The 21,926-nt window shown below is 41.6% G+C and overlaps 3 protein-coding genes across 4 annotated transcripts in view; 1 reads left to right on the top strand and 2 right to left on the bottom strand.

Annotated features, from left to right (window-relative positions):
* Positions 1 to 146: 146 nt before the first annotated feature.
* On the bottom strand, positions 147 to 6,510 carry LOC310810670 (thread biopolymer filament subunit gamma-like; the record flags this gene model as incomplete). The annotated part of the gene is made up of 10 exons (XM_083678517.1): positions 147 to 237; positions 619 to 669; positions 1,273 to 1,319; positions 1,487 to 1,591; positions 1,831 to 2,051; positions 3,564 to 3,689; positions 4,845 to 5,024; positions 5,331 to 5,426; positions 5,589 to 5,649; positions 5,825 to 6,510. 10 exons carry the CDS (start codon positions 6,508 to 6,510, stop codon positions 185 to 187), a joined length of 1,626 nt encoding a protein of 541 aa, XP_083534643.1. The 3' UTR covers positions 147 to 184.
* A 926-nt stretch (positions 6,511 to 7,436) lies between these two features.
* On the bottom strand, positions 7,437 to 14,814 carry lztfl1 (leucine zipper transcription factor-like 1). The gene is made up of 10 exons (XM_083669573.1): positions 14,666 to 14,814; positions 13,893 to 14,017; positions 13,476 to 13,670; positions 11,022 to 11,079; positions 10,291 to 10,365; positions 10,111 to 10,176; positions 9,612 to 9,689; positions 8,904 to 9,080; positions 8,583 to 8,686; positions 7,437 to 8,481 (listed from the first exon to the last, which is right to left on the bottom strand). Exons 1-10 carry the CDS (start codon positions 14,666 to 14,668, stop codon positions 8,463 to 8,465), a joined length of 900 nt encoding a protein of 299 aa, XP_083525699.1. The 5' UTR covers positions 14,669 to 14,814; the 3' UTR covers positions 7,437 to 8,462.
* Positions 14,815 to 17,867: 3,053 nt separating this feature from the next.
* The window catches only part of dnajc13 (DnaJ heat shock protein family (Hsp40) member C13), a 34,684-nt gene continuing 30,625 nt past the window's right edge, over positions 17,868 to 21,926 (top strand). For both annotated transcript variants that reach the window (XM_083697509.1, XM_083697508.1), the window contains exons 1-2: positions 17,868 to 17,982; positions 21,552 to 21,632. In XM_083697509.1, the coding sequence (XP_083553635.1) occupies positions 21,565 to 21,632 (68 nt within the window). In that variant the 5' untranslated portion in view covers positions 17,868 to 17,982; positions 21,552 to 21,564. The remainder of the gene's footprint in view (positions 17,983 to 21,551; positions 21,633 to 21,926) is intronic.

The following is a 21,926-nucleotide window of genomic DNA, read 5'->3' as shown; positions in this document are numbered from 1 at the left end:
AGACTGAGAGTGAAATATGACTTGAAGAAAACCCAAAAATGTGTTTGTATGCACTGTGGACATTTGACAAGCATAAATCTATTCAATACAATAGCCACACTGGTATAAATGATGCAGAGGACTTTATTGGGTGAGAACCGAGTCATATAGGGTCAGGCTAGGCTGCACTGCAGAGGTCTGCCATCTAGGGCTCAGACTCTACATCTGATGTCATGGCAGTGGTCTCTAAGTGAGCCTCTGTTGAGAGAGAGAAACAAAAAAAAAACAGAATGAAAAAACAGTCAGTTCTAACATCCCCACTTTTGATTGACGTTCTGACTGACACCTGAGAATCGGTGATCACCAGTTCTTAGCATGTGATACAGCAAGTGCGGTTGATGATGGTGTGACTATACTAAGTAAGAGTGCAGTGCACTGTGAAATCCCCCTGCCAATAGGGGAAACACTTCCAGATAATCTGCTTTAACCCCTTGGTACTTGCTACAACTGTGATCATGCCACATGATTGTGTACGCCACATGATTCCTATGAATAAGGCATCATTCTGAGGGGTTTACCAACATGACAACTTTACACAGAATCGTCTTTGTCTGTTTATGCTGAGTTTGCATGACTTACCCCCTGTGATGACTCCATCTTGGGACTCACTCTCGATCACTTCCTCTGTCACTGCACAGATAATCAGATATAGATGGGACAGAGAAAACAAATAAATGTCAGAAGTCATTATCAGTGCCTCACAGTACAGGATAGAGTGGGTACAGATTGATATGGCAGCATAATTTCTGTGAGAAATAATACAGTGTATTGTACTGTGGGTAATGTGTATTTTAAAGGGATAGTTCATTGTTTTACAACATATAGTCATATGGTGTAAGGTGTAAAATAGTGAACTATCCCTTAATCGTACAATATACTGTATCAACACATTTATTGTGTGATTATTCTGCCACATCAACGCATGAAGATCAACTGTTTGCCTTGTGGTGTAGTGATTCATATACAATAGTGAGGTGACTGATCTTTTTTCAGACCGGTAAGGAAAATAAATTTCTGAAGTACTGAGAACATCTGCCATTATTAAGACTGGAGAAGACCACAAACGGTAGCTTTCACTTTGTGTGTGTTTTTTTTTACGTCAACATCGCTACCACTGTGGCTTCAGCCGGAATATACTGAGAAGAATAGTACTGCTTCTCAGCAATAGCACAGAGGACCATCAATTCCTCATGCCAAATCTGCCATATTGAGTCTCCATATTGATTTCCTCACCTTTGTAAGTGTAAGAGGTCTCTTTAAAGGACATACTCCCAGGAACTCTAAAAGATAAGTATTTGGGTGGATGGAAAGAATAATAAACAGGTAGCAGTAACACATTCTATACTACATTGTGTGACTAGAAATACCAGCTCAGAACTGGTCATAATAGGTACTGTAGATACGGATAGACAACGATGTTCATGATTTCAGATCAACTTCAGCTTACGTCTCCTTGTCCTGCATCTCCAGAGAGAGATCAGCCTTGGTAGAGGAGGGGCCAGGGGAGCTGGACAGGAAGAGGGGGGTGGAGCCATAGCTCTGGATGGAGAAACTGAAAGGAGAGCAAAAAAAGTCAATGTTGTAGCACCTTGATTCTCCTTAGTTTCCCATTAACTTATGTATTACATTAATTTATGTATGATGAGTGTGTATACCTTACACGAGAAGGCTAGAACACTACTGTACATTGTTATATTTCAGCATCATAGAAGTGACGTATACAGTAATATATTTATTGAAACTTGTCTTCTCCCTTGTTTGACCTGTACAGTATGCCCATAGAGCTCTAACCTGATGTCATCTCCCTCCAGCAGTGTCCTGTAGGTGGCGATCTCAGCGTCCAGGGCCAGTTTGATGTCCAGCAGCTCCTGGTAGCACAGGATCTGCTTGAGCATGTCAGCCTTGGTAACCTCGATGGCATTCTCCAAGCTGGCGATCTGGGCCTGGTACCCAGCCACACCTCCTGTGGACACGGCATGGGCCTCGGCCATACTGTGCTCCAGGGTCAGGTTCTACACAGAGGAGGGAGAGGGGGGAAGAGGGTTCAGATTCCAGAACATCTTTAGAAAGTCTTCATTCTCACAATTGAAGCAAATGGTGGAGGAGGAAGAGGAGGGGTAGGAGAGCGGCACACAGGAAATTGAGGATGAGTGCCACATTAGCATAACCATTATTCTGTTATACAAGCAATAGACCCAACAGGTATACCAGTTAGACCATAGATGGCCCCTCACTGTTTAACAGTGAGACACAACATCATCACTCTCCTCTTCACCCCCCAACAACTATGTCTTTCAAAATCCACTTATGTAAACACACACCATTTCCGATAAACAGAGCTTCAAAACAATTGATACTTTAGAGTGAACATGAGAAAAGCCCCTCAGTAACTTGGCTTTGTACAGGAAGGCAGGAAGCTGCAGTGATTGGGTAAACCACTGTGATATGTATTAGCAGTTGCCCCAGTGTGTTCTGGGAAAGCACTGTTGTTGCTTTTGTGTGCCCTCAGCGGTTGGGGAGTTTGGCACAGTGAGACACTGTAGACACCACTTCCTGTGTACTTTTTTTGCAGTGATTTATTTCACGCACAGATAATCAGTTTGCCTGCTGTATTCCGGAACTTGATAGAAAACACTGACGGCCTGAAATGGCTTCATTACAGCTTTCATTCTGGCTATGAATATCTTTGTTAATACCATAGTATTGAACCCTATAGAATACCTATAGGGTTCATATTATATAATATCTTGAACTGAGCTGATTGTGTGAAAGTTTGCCTGTGACTCTGTTTCTCAATGTATCCCAAAGCAAAACACACACACAGTGTGAAATGTGCATGCACACAAACATCACCTCTCCTCTTTCTAAAGATGTATTTTAACTGAACTGTATATAAGAAGTATGTATTATTATCAATATTATTATTGTTATGTTTTTATTTATTTATTTATTATTATTTGTATTTATTTTTATATTATCTTATGTTGTTCTTGTATATTTATGTTATTCTTGTATATAACTGTTCTGTCTATAGCTGTGTTTTATGTTCTGCATGGACCCCAGGAAGAGTAGTGGCTGCATGTGCAGGAGCCAATGGGGATCCTGATAAACAAATAAACAAACACACAGTGAGAAAAAATGAATTTGAATGCATGGATTGTATTCTGTGCAAATGGAAAATAAACTTGAATACACACACACACACACACACACACACACACACACACACACACACACACACACACACACACACACACACACACTGACACACACAGCCCCCAGATTAATGCACCCACTGGAGTAGCGGAGGCTCTGCAGCCCCCCCGAGTACCTTAAGACAGTCACCCACAGTGTAGTATATAAATGTGTAGCCTACAGTATAGTCAGGTTATATTTTTCGCTTTTCTGAATTCTCTTCAAGCAGAGACACAAATGACAGTTGACCCTTTTCCTCCATAATCGTCACGCAGCCTAATTTTCTCACACAGAATGTGTATTATAGTACAATTGCATCATTGCCTCACCATGTTGACCAGGCTCTGCAGCTCCAGACTGAGGACCTGTAGTTCTTTCTTGCAGGACATAATCTCTGCCTTGGCGGAGGAGATGGCCTCAGAGCTGCTGGCATTGGCTGCCTGGACCTCCTCCATCTACAGACAAGGAGCGAGATGACCAGGTTATATCAGACTGTCATAAACACTCTGTCTGTTCTCTATATCTATAACTGGATTTTTGATGTGAGTCAATGTAAAAGTGTGTGAGATGTAGGCCTATGTATGTTATCATATAAGAGAGTGAATGTTTAAGTTAGCAGTATGCACTGCATGTATTGTATATGTGTGTAGGATGAGAGTGTTACATGATTACATGATTATGATGTAACATCATGCTACTCAAAGAAATCAACAGCCTTCTGAAGTTTTTGTATGCCCCCTCCCCCTGCCCCTCTTTAGGGTGTTAGGTACACCATCGTCTGCAAGTGAAGCAACACTAATGTGAGTTCACTCAGGACGTACTGCGGCTTAAAGAGTTTCACTCGAAGTTTGAGTTTCACTCAAAACAGGAGGAGGGTAGCGGTTGGCTGGTGACCACTCTGTACTATGGTTGTCTGTCACCATCACACCACACCACTCTGTGCTAAATCGGTAAACCATCTCTGTGGTGTCTGCTGTAGGCCTGTTTTCTCTGATAGGGTGTTTGGCTAATAGGAACAACATCTGATTGTCAGTGCCTGTCTTTGGAAGAGTAAAAGCAGTACAAAAAAAGCATCTCTGACCTGAATAGCAAGTCATCCTGAACTGTTTTACAAACTTATGCAAGATAGATAACATTATTTCAGATTCAATTCCTCAAAAAATATCATCCACAACATTCTATCGACATTATAGTGCTAAACGTGTTGCACTATATATTATCATGTTATATTATCATCCTGAACTGTTTAACTTTGGTATCTACGCAACAATGATTATATTACTCCAGATTTAAGATTTAAGTGACACTCCTTCAAAAAAGTGTTATTACCACACATCAAAATATTTCTGATGTAAATGTTGCAATCATTGTTATGCTGTATATACAGTGTATACGGTTGCACATTGTATCTACTGACCCCTGTTGGTCAGAGGGTATACATCACTAGCTTCAATAATTAAACGACCCAAGTGATTTTTAGAAGTGACTGCAATACCATCAGGGATTCTTTCTATTGTTTAAAAGTCTAAATAATATCAAAATTACAATTATATTTCAGACTTATACAGCTGTGGTGTATTGTTGATGCAATTTAAGTGATTTGCCAGTACCTTGATTTTGTAGTAGGTGTCTGCCTCCTCTCTGTGCTGATTGACAGATTTCTCATAATCTATTCTCAGCTTGTTCAGTGCAGATGCGATGTCAAAGGATTTGCCCATGTCCACTTCAATCATTGAGACTGATGTGTCGGTGGATATGGTACCCAGTTTGGACTGAAGGCTGAACAACTCCTGAAAAACCATCCATTAGTCAATAGTGTACCGCTCCTTTAATTTCACATTGCAACACTCTTGTGTAGAGCAGTTATCTTGTGCAGTCACATATGGTCATACATTTTAAAGCTAGAGTATTTTGAGATATCATTGCATCATAAATCTATGGGAATGTTAAACATCCACAGAATTCCACACAGAAGCATGCCTCTGTACACAGAAACATTCCCATGCATATTCCCAAGCACGGTAATTCAGCTGTGCACTGAAAACTCATTCTCCCAGCTTCCCATTCAGCCATGCATTAGTGCTACAGTATATTACCTCGTCCTGAGTCTTGGTGACAAAGTGCATCTCATCCTTCAGGCTTGATTGTGTGGCATCCAATTCAATGCGGAGGTCTGAGGCCATATCAATGTCCTGTATAGGGTGAGGAGTTTTTCAAATGGTTAATCAACATGTAAGTACTTACTGCAAAGTGTTTTGTTGTCTCATGAAAGCAAACACAAGTCTTATTGTGCAATTTGATTGTAAACAAAATACCTCTGTCTATTACACAATTATTTGATAAATTTGAAATACCCTTTTCATGCTCGCAATATCCGCTTCAAGTTGACACTTCACCCCTTGCTCGAAATCATATCTGCATTACAAAAAAGCATAAACACTCTCAGGATGTCCTCAAGATAGCTTTTTGCGCATACATCTAAAACTTGACATAAACATTGAAACAAACACACAAACACACAAACACACACACACACACACACACACACACACACAAAGAAATATGGTGTTCTGTACAATAAGCCACTTACTTGGCCTTAAGTTCATGGGCGGTTCCTCGGATCCCATCCAGCTCAACCTCCAGTTTGACGGTGTCGAGAGTGAGGCTCTCCAGTTTAACGCGGTACTCCATCAGTTGTGTCTCATACTCAGCCGTGGTGGTGGTGGTACCAGCGGTCCCAGGGGACACATCTGACCCCCCAGTCAGCTGAGCCAGCCTGGCCTCCAGCGTTACATTCTCCTGCTGCAGCTGCCTCACCTTGACCATGTAGCCAGAGAAGCGCTCGTTCAACACCGACAGGGTTTGTTTCACTGCAGCACGCGAGAGGACAGGGGCCAGCATAGGACCCAAAGGGGCAGAGGCTGCAGCTGCCAGGGATGCCCCTGCACTAATGCCACCTATAGCCATGGTACGGCCCATAGAAAAGGCAGGGCTGGACATGAGCGCTCCACCACCACCACCACCACCACCACCACCACCACCGCCAGCTCCGAGACCCATACCCATACCCATACCCATACCCATGCCAAGCCCCATCCCAGCTCCGTGGCCTCCTCCTCCACCACCACCCATCCCCAGCCCCATGCCATAGCTGGCTCCAGAGCGGAGGGCCATGGCCATCCCACCACCACCACCACCACCACCCCAACCCAGGCTTCCAGAGTAGCCCAGACCCCCTGCCCCGGACAGCCTGGAAGACGTCATAGACAGAGCCATTGGTATGATGTTCAGATGATGGGAGATGCCAATGCTGTGAGACAAGGAGTAAAAGTGGGCTATGGGCAACCTTTTTGGATTTATATAGAGAGGTAGGGATCCAGGCCCCACCCAGCCTAGCTAAAATGCATATCCCCGAGCAACCCTGAACTCAGCAGCTGAATCATGGACTGTCACTGTTGAGGTATTTATAAGGCTTTAAGTCACCTCAAGGCTATTGAATGGAGATAGCTGTATTTGGGTTAAGCTTTTTCCACATACTATAAGCCAATGGCTTTTTCACATGCAGATGCTCTATCTTTTTATCATTACTCTAATATCTTTGATACTTATATGGATATCTTGTTTAAGGTATGAGGATTCCATGTGCCATTGCACAATGTGAACACACCATTGCAGCACCATTCACAGACCCATAGATACAGTACGTACTGTATGTGGAAAAATAACATGACTTTCTATGTTTCTCTGCCTGTTTGATACATGTTTAGCTGATCCACACATCTGAAAGTCAGGCAAGCCACAGGACAGGTGTTCTCAGCACTCTGAGGACTTAATTGCTTTTCAGTAATGAACACAGAGTTCCTATACACTATGGTGAGTGATGGGGGACATTGCCTGATCTTGAAAGCCTTGAGGGGAGGCTTCCATGTCTTCTACATCTGTCTCTGGGCTGGAGCATGGGCAGACCTGTCTCCTGATGGCAGCTGTATGTAAATTCAAGGCTACTGTATGAAGACACGGTCAGAACTATTGCATGGTGGCCTATCTTTCTATATTTGTGATGTACTGTAACATCATGAAAATGGAGAATATGTTTTTTGTTTCACTGGCTAAGAGGAGAAACTGGCTTTGGGACTACATTGACATGGTGCACATTTAACATATGGGAGAACCAACAACCTTCCATTCTGGTAACAGCATTTATTACTCCAAAACCTTGCACAATACAAACATATGCACGTCTAATATAACAGGCAGTCATGTATATCATCACACTCTACAAGAGCATTATGTCACAGATAGCATCATATATTTTTTCTCATACACACACATCACCCTCATGATTAAGGAAAAAGTACATAGTTCACTGTTTTCATAAAAATACTCTATATAGGGGTATAGGGAAATATGTGTATGATCCCCGACACGTGCTCTTATCACACATACTTCAATATGCTATAACAGAGAGTATAAATGGTAAGAAATTAAAATAAACAAGTAAGAAATGTAAACGTTTCTCCCCAAACATTCCTAAAAGATTTTGTGGAATGTTATGCTAGGCCAACATGCTTTGCTGTGATCCCTAAAAAGTACCATTAGCCATAAAGCTGTTCATTACCATCAAATAAACTGGCTTCAAGCTACAGTATGAATACACATGAATTGAATGTTACATGCTAGCTCCAGGGATAGATGATTTATAGAATAGACAGACTTTTCTTGATGAAAAGACAAGAATTTATGACTCAATGTCATGGAAATATGTAGCCATCAGATATAGATGAGTGCAGAGCTTCAGGCACATCTCTCCTGCTCTAAAACTAAGAGAAGGCCTCCATGGATACATGAAGGTACATACAGGGTAAGTAAAAAAAAAACTAGGGCAAACTAGTATTCAACATTCAGGCTTCAGTACTGGACTGGTCAGAAGTGATCTGTATTTTTGGTGGGTCAACCTCAGAAATACCCTTAATCATCCACAATCCTCTTCTAAAGCCAATCACTACAAAAGCTGCTGGATCAGCATTGACGGTACGTTGGGTATTTACTAGAAGTATCTGAACTACTAGTGAACTCCAGTGCACCTCTCTCTAAGCCTACTCTTGCAGTGGTCGTAGAGTAAATGGTGTATCAAAACCTTTTTCCCCCCCAAGTCCCTGGTTTTGGGCCATTTTTACCCCCTTGTTGTTTTTTTTACATCCATGTGTGTCTTGAGCGAGGCAATGGGTTCATTCGTCTGATTCGTATCTGAAAGGAATAGGAATGTGAGATAGAATGCTAACCATATAGCATAGGAACCAAATTTCTAAATGAATAATGTCAACAGTGGTTATAGTTTCCTCTCTTACCTCTGCAAGCGTTTTCTGATCTCCTTGATCTGCTCATTCTTCTTAGTGAGAATCTCCTTCATGTTGCGGTAGGCGGCAGTCTGCTGGAACTTCTTGTCCAGCTCCTGGACAAGACACAAACACACGCACGCACGCACGCACACATGCATGCAGGCATGCAGGCACACACGCACACACACGCAAGGTTAAATTACTCCCCCGTCAGATACCAAATACTGTATTTGCATCCATACTGTAGCTTTTACCCCTTTAGAGACAAGAGATCAGGGCTATCAAACAATACCAGCCAGGTACGTGTACAGTACGGGCGGAGGGACCCACCTTCTCTGCCAGTGCCAGCTGCTCCTGCACCCGCAGCAGGTCATGTTTGGCAGAGACCAGGTTGTCCTGCAGGTCCCTCTGGTTTGCAGCGTTGGCACTGAGGGACTTCTGGTAGTCCTCCTGCAGCGATGCCACTGTGTCCTCCAGACTGATGACCTCCTGAGAACGCGTCGCCATCTTAGGCAGAGACACAATGCTGATGTTCAGTATGGAAGCTTTGACACATAGTCTAAAAATCTGTAGTCTTAACAGAATGTCAGATTGATACATACCGGTTAATTTCCATGATAGCAAATGAAATAATAATTGTTATTTAGAAGCAAAAATAAAATGCATAGCTTATAAACAAATCAATAAAAACTCAAGGTCAATATAGTGCCAGCTTAGCTAAAAGGCAAACATACCGGTAGTCTAATGCACAAATGAAAAAGCTTAACAGTCTAATGCAACTCTAACAATATGGTCCTTTGACATCAGAGGCTGGTGGAGGTAGAAATTGGAGAAACGGCTCATTGTAATGCATGGAACAGAATGAGGAATGGTATGTTTGATACCATTCTTCATTCTGTTGCATGCATTACAATGAGATGTCCTCCGATTTCTACAGTACCTCCACCAGTCTCCACTGTTTGATATCAAGATGACCCGGATTCACTTAGGTAACCATACATACACTATGACAGTTTGTTTCTTATGTTATTACAGTACCTGCTGTTCACCCTGTATCTTCTGGAGGTCTTTCAGTGCCCTCTCCGCCTTGGTCTTCTCATCCATCGCACTCATGGCCTGGAGGAGAAAGATCGGTATACTGTAGGACGCTAGATTCCTGCTATCAATCATTTCAACTTGCCCGTATACAGTATAAGCTGCCAAAAATATTCCTAGTCAAATGTTATGTGAGTACTGGTATGTTTTAGTGAGTATGTGAAGATGTATTGGTCAAAAACGGATCCATTTGTCTTCACACAGACTTTCTGGATACACACAAACACATACAAAAAGGTGCTATCTAGAACCATAAAGGGTTCTTCTGCTATCACTGGGAGAACCCTTTGAAGAACCCTTTTGTGTTCCATGTACATGGAACTCTACATTCTACATGGTACCCATATGGATTTTTCAAAGGGTTCTCCCACAGGGACAGCCGAAGAACCCTTTTGGAATCTTTTTTTCTAAGAGTGTACATATTTGTGTTGGTGTGACGTACATGGGTTTCCAGAGTTCGGAGCCTGGCTTTCAGCTTCTCATTCTCCTCTTGTAGTCTTGAAATCTCCTGATGAAAAAACAACACAAAGAAAAGAGCTCTGTAGAGGGTTCTTATAATAAACTGGTATAATTCTACCTATTTTAACCTATGCTACCAGAGGAGGTTCCAAAGCCACTTTACCTTGTTCAGTAGTTCAGATATCCCACCACCTTCATTCAACGGTGCTAACTTGGGCTTGCTAATCTCTTGGTTTGCCTGGGTACAGAAAAATAAAAAACCTTTGGTGTGAAGCATGTAATTGAACACACTATAGGCAGCAGCATGGTTCAATATAAACAGCTGTGGATGTGCTGCAATCTCTTGGTTCTCATTTTATTTAAATTCTTCAGAATGCTAATTAATGAAGACAGTGGTTTATGTTTTCCACATCTACATTTGGTTCCATTTTATGATTTGTCAACAATCATGTTGCTACTGTAGGCTTTAACAGAACTTCACACCTACCCCATATAACACCCTTCTACAGAATGCACACTTCAGGCAATGTGTTGTGGTTGTTAGTAGTGTTGGGTAGTGTGATCAACACTTTGTATTTTTAAAGTGCAGTAATATACAGATAAAGTCAAAGCTAAAGTGAAAGAGGTTTTTCCCTGACCATGCTCCAAGCTCAAGGTTCAGCAACACATTAGAACAAGTGTTCCTAAACATCATAAGAGAGATGACCACCCCAGTATCTAGTATCTAGACTGATATATGACAACTACTGTACTTGCAAGTACACATGAATTAGGTTTTACCAGTAATATGAATACATGTAATACCAGTAATATTAATACATATACGCTTAATGTTCAAATTGGCTGAAGGTTGTAAGAGGGACTACGTGGTTGAGCCTTACAGGAAACACTCACCTTATTTGCGGTTTTAAAGTCAGTCTTCTCAAACTCAGCCACTTGCTCTAACAGTTCTCTATAGAGTTGGAGTGATAGGAGAAGGAGATGAGAGAGAATGAGAATGAGAGAGATGGAGAGAATGGGGGGTTAATAAAAGGAGATGAGAGTAAAAGAGAGAAGGAAGCAAAAAAATGTAAAGCTGGATGTCAAGAAAAAATCCATAGTCTCAGTCAATATTTTGACATACAAACGAATCAGAGTAATGAGAAGAGTTTCAATGTCATACAGTACAATCAGTGTTAAAGCAGCTAGGCCTAGTCGACATGTCATTCTATGGAAAAGATTGAACTTTTCAAGCTGGTTCAAAACTATTTGACCTCCAGCATACAGAAACAGCTAAATCAGCCTGTCACCTGGCAGCACATGTTTATGTGGTGAACAACGCTCCCCTCCACTGCATGTGGTTAGATAAGGGTTGCTGAACGCACGTAGTTGTGTGGCTAGGGGCGTATTCCCTGCACCTGCTAACAGCCACACAGGATTGAGGCCTACAGAACACGCTTATTTATCAACTTATCGTAGGCGTGTTTTACACACAAACAAAACCTCATCTACAAAAAGCACAGAGCTTAGTTAGCATGCTTTTTTTCCCCAATACCTATTTTGTTCTTTGGCTTTTTGTCAGGGTTACCGAGGTCAAATGTCAGTTGAAGTTCAACAACTATTACACCTCAGAAGATGTTCACAACCATATGGTACATTCATATCTATAGAGGCAAATCTTGTTACAAAAATAAAAATATTTACTCCCCTTTAAGTCAATTTGCCACATAATCGCTGCATTCCACATTGCTGATGGACCAACAGCTTTCCAACATCAAATTGTATGACTCACTAAAAGGCTCTGCCCCTCTCTCTCTACAAGTACAGTAACCAACACAATGCCCTTGATACTTCTTCAAAGGCTGGAATTGTAAACAACTGCTCCAAATCATAGAGCCAGGCTAGGCTATACATTTCACCTTGTATACATGTTTTTATGCCCCAGTAATGAGTTAGCATCCAACCTCAGATAAGGAGCAGACAATAGTCCCTAGCCTCACCCTCCTATTCAATCTCATTGGTACTGAACAGAGGGAGTGGGGGAACTGATACCTAAGCCATTAAACAAATGCTCCACTAGATAGTTCCAAGTCATGGATTTGATATCAAAGCTCCCTTGGCAAATGTGTGCAGGACTGCATAGGGAGGAAATATCTAATTGAGATTCATTTCTAGAGAGCAACCAGCTTGTTGCCAGCGTTTCACCACTGACCCATCTCACATCGCTGCCACATCGTGCATTGTTCCTTGCTATGCCTTAGTTAGCACTTTCTCGGTTCTGAGGCACGATGATGAATGGTCCTGTGGTAAATTCAATTCAGCATGATAAAGAGAATGTACTAATACGTTTTTTGGCACAGTGTCAATATCTCTGAAGGCAAAGTAAAAAAAAAACTCCTTCCATGAAATATGGCTTTTTCAGAGGTAGCGAACATTCCCACATCCCTCTGTCCAGGCTTGTTATTAAGAAACGCTGTAAGACATTCTTGGCAGCAAGGTTGAGTAACCCTGGTTGCAGGAGGGACATTTGTTTTTTAAAAAGCTGTTTTGTCTCCACTTACATTTTCTTAACACTTACAGTAGCCTACAGTGGAATAACAGAGCCCCGTAGTCTAGGTCCTAGCCTACAAAATATTGCATAAACAACCACCAGAAATATAACAGAAATATGTTTGTTTCATTTCTTTGTACTCATATACAGGCAAATCCCCATACTGCTTTTTAATACCCAAAACATTAATAGAATACAGTGCATTTGTCAACAGGCAAAGCTAATCAGCCCAAACAAATGACAAAGAAATCTCCTAGGTATATCATGTGAACTAGTGCCCCAACACAGGTCACCTCAGCTGTGGTTCTGAAGCTGGCTACAGTTTCACTGAGAGGAAACCACAGTAAATAGAAAAGGTATGCGTATGAGAGTGTGGTTTTGCATCCTCTTTGCTTTTGGGCTTGGCAGTGACCCCGATGCCTGGCTTACAAACGGTGTACCTATCTAAAGACCAATGACAGAAGTGGCTTCGGCTTTTATTTTTAGGGTTAGGGTTAAAACCCTTTTTTATTTTATTTTTTTTGGGAGGGGGGGGGGGTGCGCTCTTTGAGAACGTGTGAGATCTGTTCTCAAGCTACGACTGTGGTCGGCAAGAGGCACGCTGAGGTCAAAAGGCATCTTCCCACCCAAGTGTGACATTCTCAATGACACTTGAACTACCAAGTTACGACCAAACTTTCACATTCACTGTTTCTTTCACTACATGATAATGTGCTTTTATTTACATGAGATCTCAAGGTGTGCCTCAGCCTGCCCTTGTATTAACCCCTGGCACCTCCCCACAGCCCCCCTTCAACCCCCTCCCTACAGCAGCCCACCTGTTCTCCAACTCAGAGATGTCAGTCTGCAGTCGGAGGTAGAACTTCTCGGCCTGGGAGAAGAGCTGCCTGAGGAGCAGCACGTTGGTGTGGGCTGTGTTGATGAGCTCTGTCTCCACCTCCCCGTGCACCACCGCCTGCAGCCCGTCCAGCATGTCCCGCACTTCATCCACAGTGAACGTCTCCTCCACCAGCCTGAACACACACACACACACACACACACACACACACACACAATTACTAAGAGCAATAAGAGAGACATTTTCTCATATCTCCCACCGATATTTCCATGATACCCATCCCGAAAGTTCCATTCCTAACTTTACACACATACACACACACACACACACACACACACACACAATAAAACATTTACCTTCCCCAAGCAAAACAAAAACATATCGTGTGACAGTGCACCTGCATTCTTTGAGATCTTCAAAGCAGGTGTCAATGGTCTTGAGTCTCAGAACCCTCTTGGAGCGTGCAAAGCGCATGTAGTTGATGGTCTCATTCTGATGGTGTTCATTGAAACCAAACTCAGCCTTTATGGAAGGAGACAAAGCACAGGGATTGATCAAGAGTGACTTATATTGCCCGATGATAAGTGACTATGTAAAATAATGCTATTGCTCTGACTAAATTATGTGTGTGCATGGGGGTCTCAGTGATATGCATCAAAACGGCTAAGATTCTTAGGAGTCAGGTGTTCACCACCTGTTGAAGCATTAGAATCAGGTCTGCAGATAAATTATTTTATTGTCATTGGAGTACTCTCATAAAACAAACACGTCTGCTACAGTACTATTACAAGTAATGAATTATTATGTGTTACCAGCTAACCAGCAGAGAGCGCTGCGTTGTCATGGAAACTACAGCTTAGCTATTGTAGCTAGTTAGCTAACTAGTTAGCTAAGTATTTTACGTGCCTGGTGGCTTGGTGTTGGTTTTTCCATGAAAATTCTGATTTGATACCCGCTATTTGACATTATAGCTAGCCTGTTTCACTATGCTAGCAACCGTAGCTAGCTAAATTGATTGGTCGGCTTTCAAGTTGTGACAGCTAATCAACAGCTATCGCAAAAATGAAATCCACTCGTCAGTGGCTAGCTAGCTAGCTAACCAGCAAGCTAAGCTGACCAGATCATTTTAGCTAGCTAGCTGTCAGCTAACATTTGGCTAATGTTACTCACCATTGTAGACGTTGCTAAGACCAGACAGACCAACAAACCCCACCCTTTTACTTCTTATTTTTAGAAAAAATATTCTTTCAATTCAAAGCGGTTTTATTTGGCTAGGTTTAGCAAGCTATATTCGAGAAGATTATCCAGCAGCAGCTAGCTCGAATCTTCTGTGTTTGGAGAGTGTGCCTTGGATACGGAATAGCGTCATTGCGCTGGTAACCAAGGGCACATCCAACAGCGCAACGCTCGGAGAGTTCAGATTTAGTTTAAAAAAATATATATATATCATAGAGCGTTTTGTTTTGTTGCAGATAGAGTGGATTATCTCTGTGATACAAAATCTTCCACAGTTATTAAATGAGTGACATAATCAGCACCTCATATTTACAATATATACATGTTACCCTATCTGAGTTGGATTTGTGTATTTAATCGTTCATTTGATTTAACCTTAATTTCAAGCGAGTCAATTAAAAACAAATTCTTATTTATAATGAAGGCCTGGCAAAAGAGGGTTGGGTGACATTATAAAATAGGGTACATTGGGTACATGATAACAAATTACCTTTCCAAAGAGTCATTCTTTACACTTGTATGACATGTGACCACTTTTCTCTGGGTGTCCATCCAAAGGGGTCAGTGTCCTCAGTGCATTACATGTCAGACAGTATGCTGGCCTGTTTTTCTAAATGGCAGTAGAACCATACTGGAGGTTTTTAACATCTGCAATCCATGACCCTTTGCTATCTGTGACCCCTTTACGGAGTCTGGTCATCATCGAGGTTAGATTTCTCATGGTGGGAAAGAGGTTAGATTGAGGTTAGATTTCCAATGGTGGGAAAGAGGTTAGATTGAGGTTAGATTTCCCATGGTGGGTTCCAGCTGGCCTTTTTATAATAGTGTGTGAGAATAACAAACATTTTGATATACAGTAGACACTCAAAGAAGCAAATAGGATGACTTCCAATTTCCAGTTTACTTGATCCTTATGGTTAATTTGAAATGGAAGAATGTTGTTTATAATGCAGGTAGAAAGACTAATAATGTCCAGATTACTTTATATAATCAATTTTTTTTTATCTTAAAACTTCAAAGAGAAAAATCCCATAATTTCCCATAAAGTCTTGAAATAACCATGTTATGTTTGTATGATCATATCTGGTTCATAAACATAACTTCATAAATAAGACACAGCATGTGTGCTCCTTCATCACCTGAACCAGCCCTTAATTCTTATTTGACTCCATGTAAACCAAATAAAAAAGTTCATAAAAGTTCATCTGGTCTGCCTCCGTTCTCTAAAGTCTGCTGGGCAGTCAATGTTCATTTTGTTCAGGAGGATCCTAGGAAAACCCAACGCTCCCTTTTCCTCTTCTATCCATAATTCAATTAGGCTAACGGGCAGCGCATGGTAGGCCCTTGGATCAGATGCTTCTTCATAACGTGACCACTCCATGCTGTCCCACTCTACATTACGCCACTCAGTCACAGAGGCCAAGATGTTTCCCCTCTACCTTCAATCGCGGTGAGTTACTCACACTTGTGGCCTTAGTATCACTAAAATGAATCAATATTCTAATTTTGAGGAGTTCACAGGTCATGGCTAAATTGTGTTTAATTGTATAGGGGAGCAGTTGTTGAGTTGTACAGCACATTGATATGCTTGGCTACACTCAGTTTACTGTCTGAGTGTCAATTCTCACATTCCTGACACAGACATGGAATAAAAGTGGTAGAATATGACCTAAAACATTCAACATGACACAGTCTAGGTGGAATAACTGTGTGAGCAATACAGCACTGCTCTTGATTATCATTCTTGATTAATGATTGTGACCAATTTCGTCAAGGTTTGTAATGTAATGTAATTTTCTGGATACTTTCTTTAGGCTGTTGATTGACCTGAGATAACTTCAACAATGCATTTATGAGCTGGAGTCAAAACCAGAAGAAATTAATTTGATTGAGTTTCATGCCACTTTACCATTTTGAATCATAATGTATCTTCTAAGGGGGCAGGTCCACATTTATTACGTCTTGTTGCCTAGATAAAAAGCAATAAAACTTAACAGTTTGAAGTTCCTCTGTGGCTCAGTTGGTAGAGCATGACACTCAGGTTGTGGGTTTGATTCCTGCTGGGACCATATATACTGAAATGTATGCACTCACTGCAATGTAAGTCGCTTTGGATAAAAGCCTCAGTTAAATGGCATATATTATTATTATATATTAACACAAGTAGGTCATTGAAGTCAGTTGTTATAGTATTACCAATGGTCAGAAAAAATAAAAATGCACTGTAGTAACAGAAATAGTTCATCTATGTTATACGATTTAAGTAATTTTGAGAAAACAAACAACAACATGTTTTAATCCCTTTGGTTAGGATTGGCTTGTTGACAACATCATTCAGGGAGAGTAGACTACTATCCACAATTTTGACTATAGCTGCAGTTTTAGGATAATTTCTATAGAGGGCGCTACTAACCTCTTGAATAAAGGATGGAAGACATTTTACATAAAACCTCTCTGTTTTAATCTCGAGCAAAGTCATAGAAAGATAGATTGATTTAATTTACTTTCGAATCACTTCATTCCGGGGAAAGTATTAAGATAATGCAAAAAATTAAGGTTTATGAAATCTGGAATAAAACATTAGGGTAGAAGGCGAACACCTGCTGTTACGCTGAAAAACCTCTTGCTCACACTCCAGATCATATTCTGATGTTAGATCATTTGAATGACTCAGTATAGTTTGGTTGTTAGAGCTCTGACACGTTGATAATACTAATACTTTGAAAGAGGATTTGGTTTAGTTATACAGAAGCTTCTGATAGCTAGAGGAAGAGATAAGAATATTAAAACTGCATAGCTCATGCAATCTCTTTCTAAACCAATTTAGCATGCATTTTTCCTTTCATCTCTCCATCCCTGTACTGTAGGCATACATTCCTCAGCTTCAGTGGGCTATACAATATACAGACTGAATTAAGGTCAGCTATGTATTTTGGCTCTCGACGGTTATGGTTTGTAAAAGGCTGACAACAGCTGTTCCTAGATCTGCATGTAGAGGCAGATTCTAGCCAGACATTTCGCTTCTTCCTGGCAAACCAATCAGCTGACATACTCATGACAGACAGGCCTCGCGCTTGCGCTGTAATGCACTTTTGATATCAGGAATATGGCAGCGTCCTGAGACCTGAGTGAAGAGAGCGCAATTGAGCAGCTAAAACATCGCATTGGGAAAACAAACACATCAGCCACGTACATTGGAGGGTGGGGGGTTGAGGGACGGAAAAGAATCGCATCTGGTAGCGAATAAACAGGTAAATAAATCTACGACTGCCACTCTCCAACTCCTCTCCTCCATGTTTGAGATCCCTTGATTGAGCCCTTTGCTATGCTAGTACAGCTAGCCTGGCTAGGCTAGCTTGAAGCTTCCCCCTTTCTGCAAAAAATACCTTCGAGTTGAAGTGTCTTGATGAAAAACAGTCCGCTGTGACATTTCTAGGCCTCGCTTGTCATAAACTGTGATATGTCTCTAGTGTGCATCACGGAAATGACCCTTGTCTCTCAGCTCTCTTCTTAGCAAAGAGAGGATTTTCTGTCTCAACTTGGCCCGGTTGGTGCACCCACCGAATGTGGCCATAGAGAAGCGACCCATCCAGCTACTCAGCCGCTGTCAAACGGGGTGTGATCAAAGTTAGTCGGCAGTTATTTTATCAAATCGTAGAGTTCATACATTCTTCTACTTGTTCATGTTGTCTTGGACATTGCATTGGTAGCTGGTAGCTGGTTAGAAGGTAACGATTCAAACACTGTAGGCTATAGCAGACTGCTTGCTATTGACACTGCACATTTCCATATAAGTGCCATATGTGATATGATGTATTCATGAAAAACAGTTTGCAATCATAATTCGTACTGAATGTATTAGCAACAACTCTCTGTATTTGTGGCATATTCTACTGGTTTGGGGTTGTGTTCCCTGAGCAGTCAAGACAGTCATGTGAAATTATTAGCTTCATTTTGTAGGAAATTCCACAAGTAATCCAAATTAAGTTCAATGCTAATATTTTTGTCTTGCCAGTTGTTGGACAAGGTCTGTGGTACACAAGCATTCTATAGTAAATGGTAAATTCGTCCCTCAATGTCTAGCTTAGTGACAACAATCATGCTGGCTGCTAAGACAAAGGCCATAGGCCTTCAAATGTGCTTCTTGGCTGCATTTAAGGAACATAAATGTGTTGTTGACAGAAGAGATTGAAATAAGGTTACTATACATTAGGTATTAGAGTTGAATTGTTAAAGGCCTTATTGATTCTCACCATTTAGGCCTACATCATTTCAATCATCAATAGTGTTCAAACTTCAAAGGCAGGGGGCCATTAGTTATTGATTGCATGCTACAGTAAAGCTGTTGTAAACAAAGATTGATGATATGATCCCTTAGCTAAACAAAGCTAGTATGAAACCCAGATAAATAAATCATCAAATGTGTGCAAAAACATGTATTGCAAACTGTGTTTCTATCTGACAAATATGCCAGATACTGTATATATTCCTTATTTATTAAATTAACTCATTGTTAAGTCTTGAATCTGCAACAGTAACATTCAATTTTAATGTTAAATGTGTATTTATTGTACTATTTCCTAGCAACACACATTACTTGTAGGCAGGTTACACAGTCACTCAACCTTCAGTAAGGCTCTGCACAGTCAACACTTCCTCAGTGCTTTGAAACCCATACTCTGCCCTCACAGGTGGTACAACCCCCCTACTGTGTCCCACTGTGAGGTGTGCCATGACGATCCCTTCAGCAGCTGTACCTGGCTGATTGTTTTCCCTTGGCAGTGGGCACGTTTAGGCTACATGGCACCAGTCTATTGTTTGCTTCTCCTCCTTGGTGCAGTCAAGTGATTTTCTCTAAAGCCTTGTCTGTTACAGATGTTACCTGTGCTGCTGGCCTATTGATACACACACACACACACACACACACACACACGCACACACACACACACACAGGAGGAGCTGGGAAGGGCAGGGCCATCACATGACCATATCCTGGAATCTGCGCTTGTCCTTTTTTTATACCCCCATCACAGTAACAGAATTAAACTGCACGGCCTTCCAGTGTAGTGTAGAAGGCACGTGGTCACCTCTATGCCTGTTGAAAATGACCCTGTTGTGCTGCTGCTCGATTAGATTCATCAGACGAACAGTTGATGCAAACATTTGCTCATGAATGTTACTTTTAGCTTTGTTCACTCCAATTCAGTCCTCTTTTAAAGTAGATTAGTGATTAGCCTAACTTTAGTGTCTTACTGTATCATTCAAATTCTATGTCACCCATCACATACTGTGGGTCACATTGCCTTGGAAGTTTACTACGAATCATGCAGTCCTCCATGATTGCATTTTTCCTCTGAAGAGGGTGCAACAGTGCACACTGGACTTGATCTTTTGGACTTATTTTGCTGTTGCTTGCTGCATTTGCAAGGCGAAATGGAGAGGAAGGAAAAGAGAAGTCAGTTATTTCCAGATTCTGAGCAGAGTGCTGACACAGGTTCCCCCTGTGACAGAGCAACGGCCAGCAGAGAGAGGTTACTACCATCCGGGCAGGAGCAGCAACTGCTACTCTCCCTTTTCTCTACTGTACTCTGCTGTACTGTACTGTAGTCTTTCTGACTGTCTTTTTGTTTTCAGTGTGCATGTTTGAACTGTTTGCAATATATATGGAAACCTTTCGGTTTGCTGTATGTATGGCGCAGGGCCATTGTTCCACTTTCAGAGGGAAATGTCTTATACTGCAACTTCAAGTTTATAGTTGAGTTGAGCATAGAGTTTGTGGCTTTGGAGAGTAATCAGGAGTAGAATTAATTTAGTTTCCAGAAGTGAAGGATTCTTGACCTGAAAGTTAGAGAGGTTTCTGGATATCAGACCCAACAACTCAACCCTCAAGATTATCAAGATTATCAATAACACTCTAATTATTTGACCTGTTCAAAGGTTGCTTTTTTGTGTTGCTGTTGTGAAGACCACTTACAAGCAGTTTTCTATTTTGCAGTGTCTGCAATTCCTTCCCCAACGCCTGCAAGTAGCCTAGTCCTGTGCCATTTTCTCTTCTGCCTGTGAAAATGTGCACACAGAGGCTGTCAAAGGAGAGAGAGGGCAATTGAGTGTAAATAGCATGTGAAGGTAGAGGGCATGCACAGTGACTCTTAACTTTGCCTGTGGCTCTTGTAGTAGAAGCCTCGTCTGTGGAGAAGGCAGCAGCAGTCAGTCAGGGAGTATCACCTCTGTCTCAAAGTGTCGATTTGATTCTCATTTGCTGTTTAACATTGTTTATTTAGCGTTTGCGTGGAATGTGTTAGCAGTGTGGTGGGACTCTCCAAGCCCAGGGAGTGACAACAAGGATTTACTAGCGAGGTGTTGAATGTGGGGTGTCTGTGTGAAGTGTGTATGCAGCAGTGTTATGTGTGTGTGCATGAGTGTGACATAACCTAAGCTTTGTGCAGTAATGAAGGGTGAAGTTCAGGGTTGTACCTTTGTGACTTAACTGACTTCAATAGAGTGTTAGTTGTCCGACTGCCTCCCCTCCTCTTCCCAGCTCACATGACGAGGCCTAGTGGACTTCAGATAGCAGCACTAGGGGAATCCCTCCCACTGACCTGTGCTGTCTTCACATAATTCATTTCATGCCCTTAATTCTGTGCTTGATGCTATTTTGCTCAAATAAAAGTTGCCTGGCATTTTTGGATTTACTCTCTTTGCTCAGCCTGTACAGTATGTGGCCTACTCATTGAAACAATGCGATGAGGTGTACTGTAAAATGTCTGACTCGTCATCCCCATTGTATTTGTCACACTGACATTGTTCTCCTGTGTTGCAGGTCTTGCCAGAAGATGAATGTCGTCAAAGACAACAAAGACTTGGCCTGTTTCTACACCACCAAACACTCCTGGAGGGGAAAGTAAGAGCCACACCTTATTCTTTTACCTTTCCTTCCCCAGACCTCCATATGATGGGGTTTCACTGGTTGAATGACACCTTTCTCTGTTGTTGAGGATCGTCTGCTAGGCTGTATTCTCACTTCTGTAAAGGCTAGGTAGGACCACACCTTCATTACTCCTCATTCATTTTTGAATATTTTAATAATTTGTATAGAACTTGGTAGGGAAATTAGAGCAAGATGCAGGCCTGTAGACCTACTGTATGTTCAGGAACGTCACCAAGGTACTGTGAGGTTATGGCATACCCATCCTTC

This window comes from Argentina silus (genome assembly GCF_951799395.1).
Source record: "Argentina silus genome assembly, chromosome: 1".
Classification (NCBI taxonomy): domain Eukaryota; kingdom Metazoa; phylum Chordata; class Actinopteri; order Argentiniformes; family Argentinidae; genus Argentina; species Argentina silus.
This window is presented reverse-complemented; position numbering and strand designations above follow the sequence as displayed.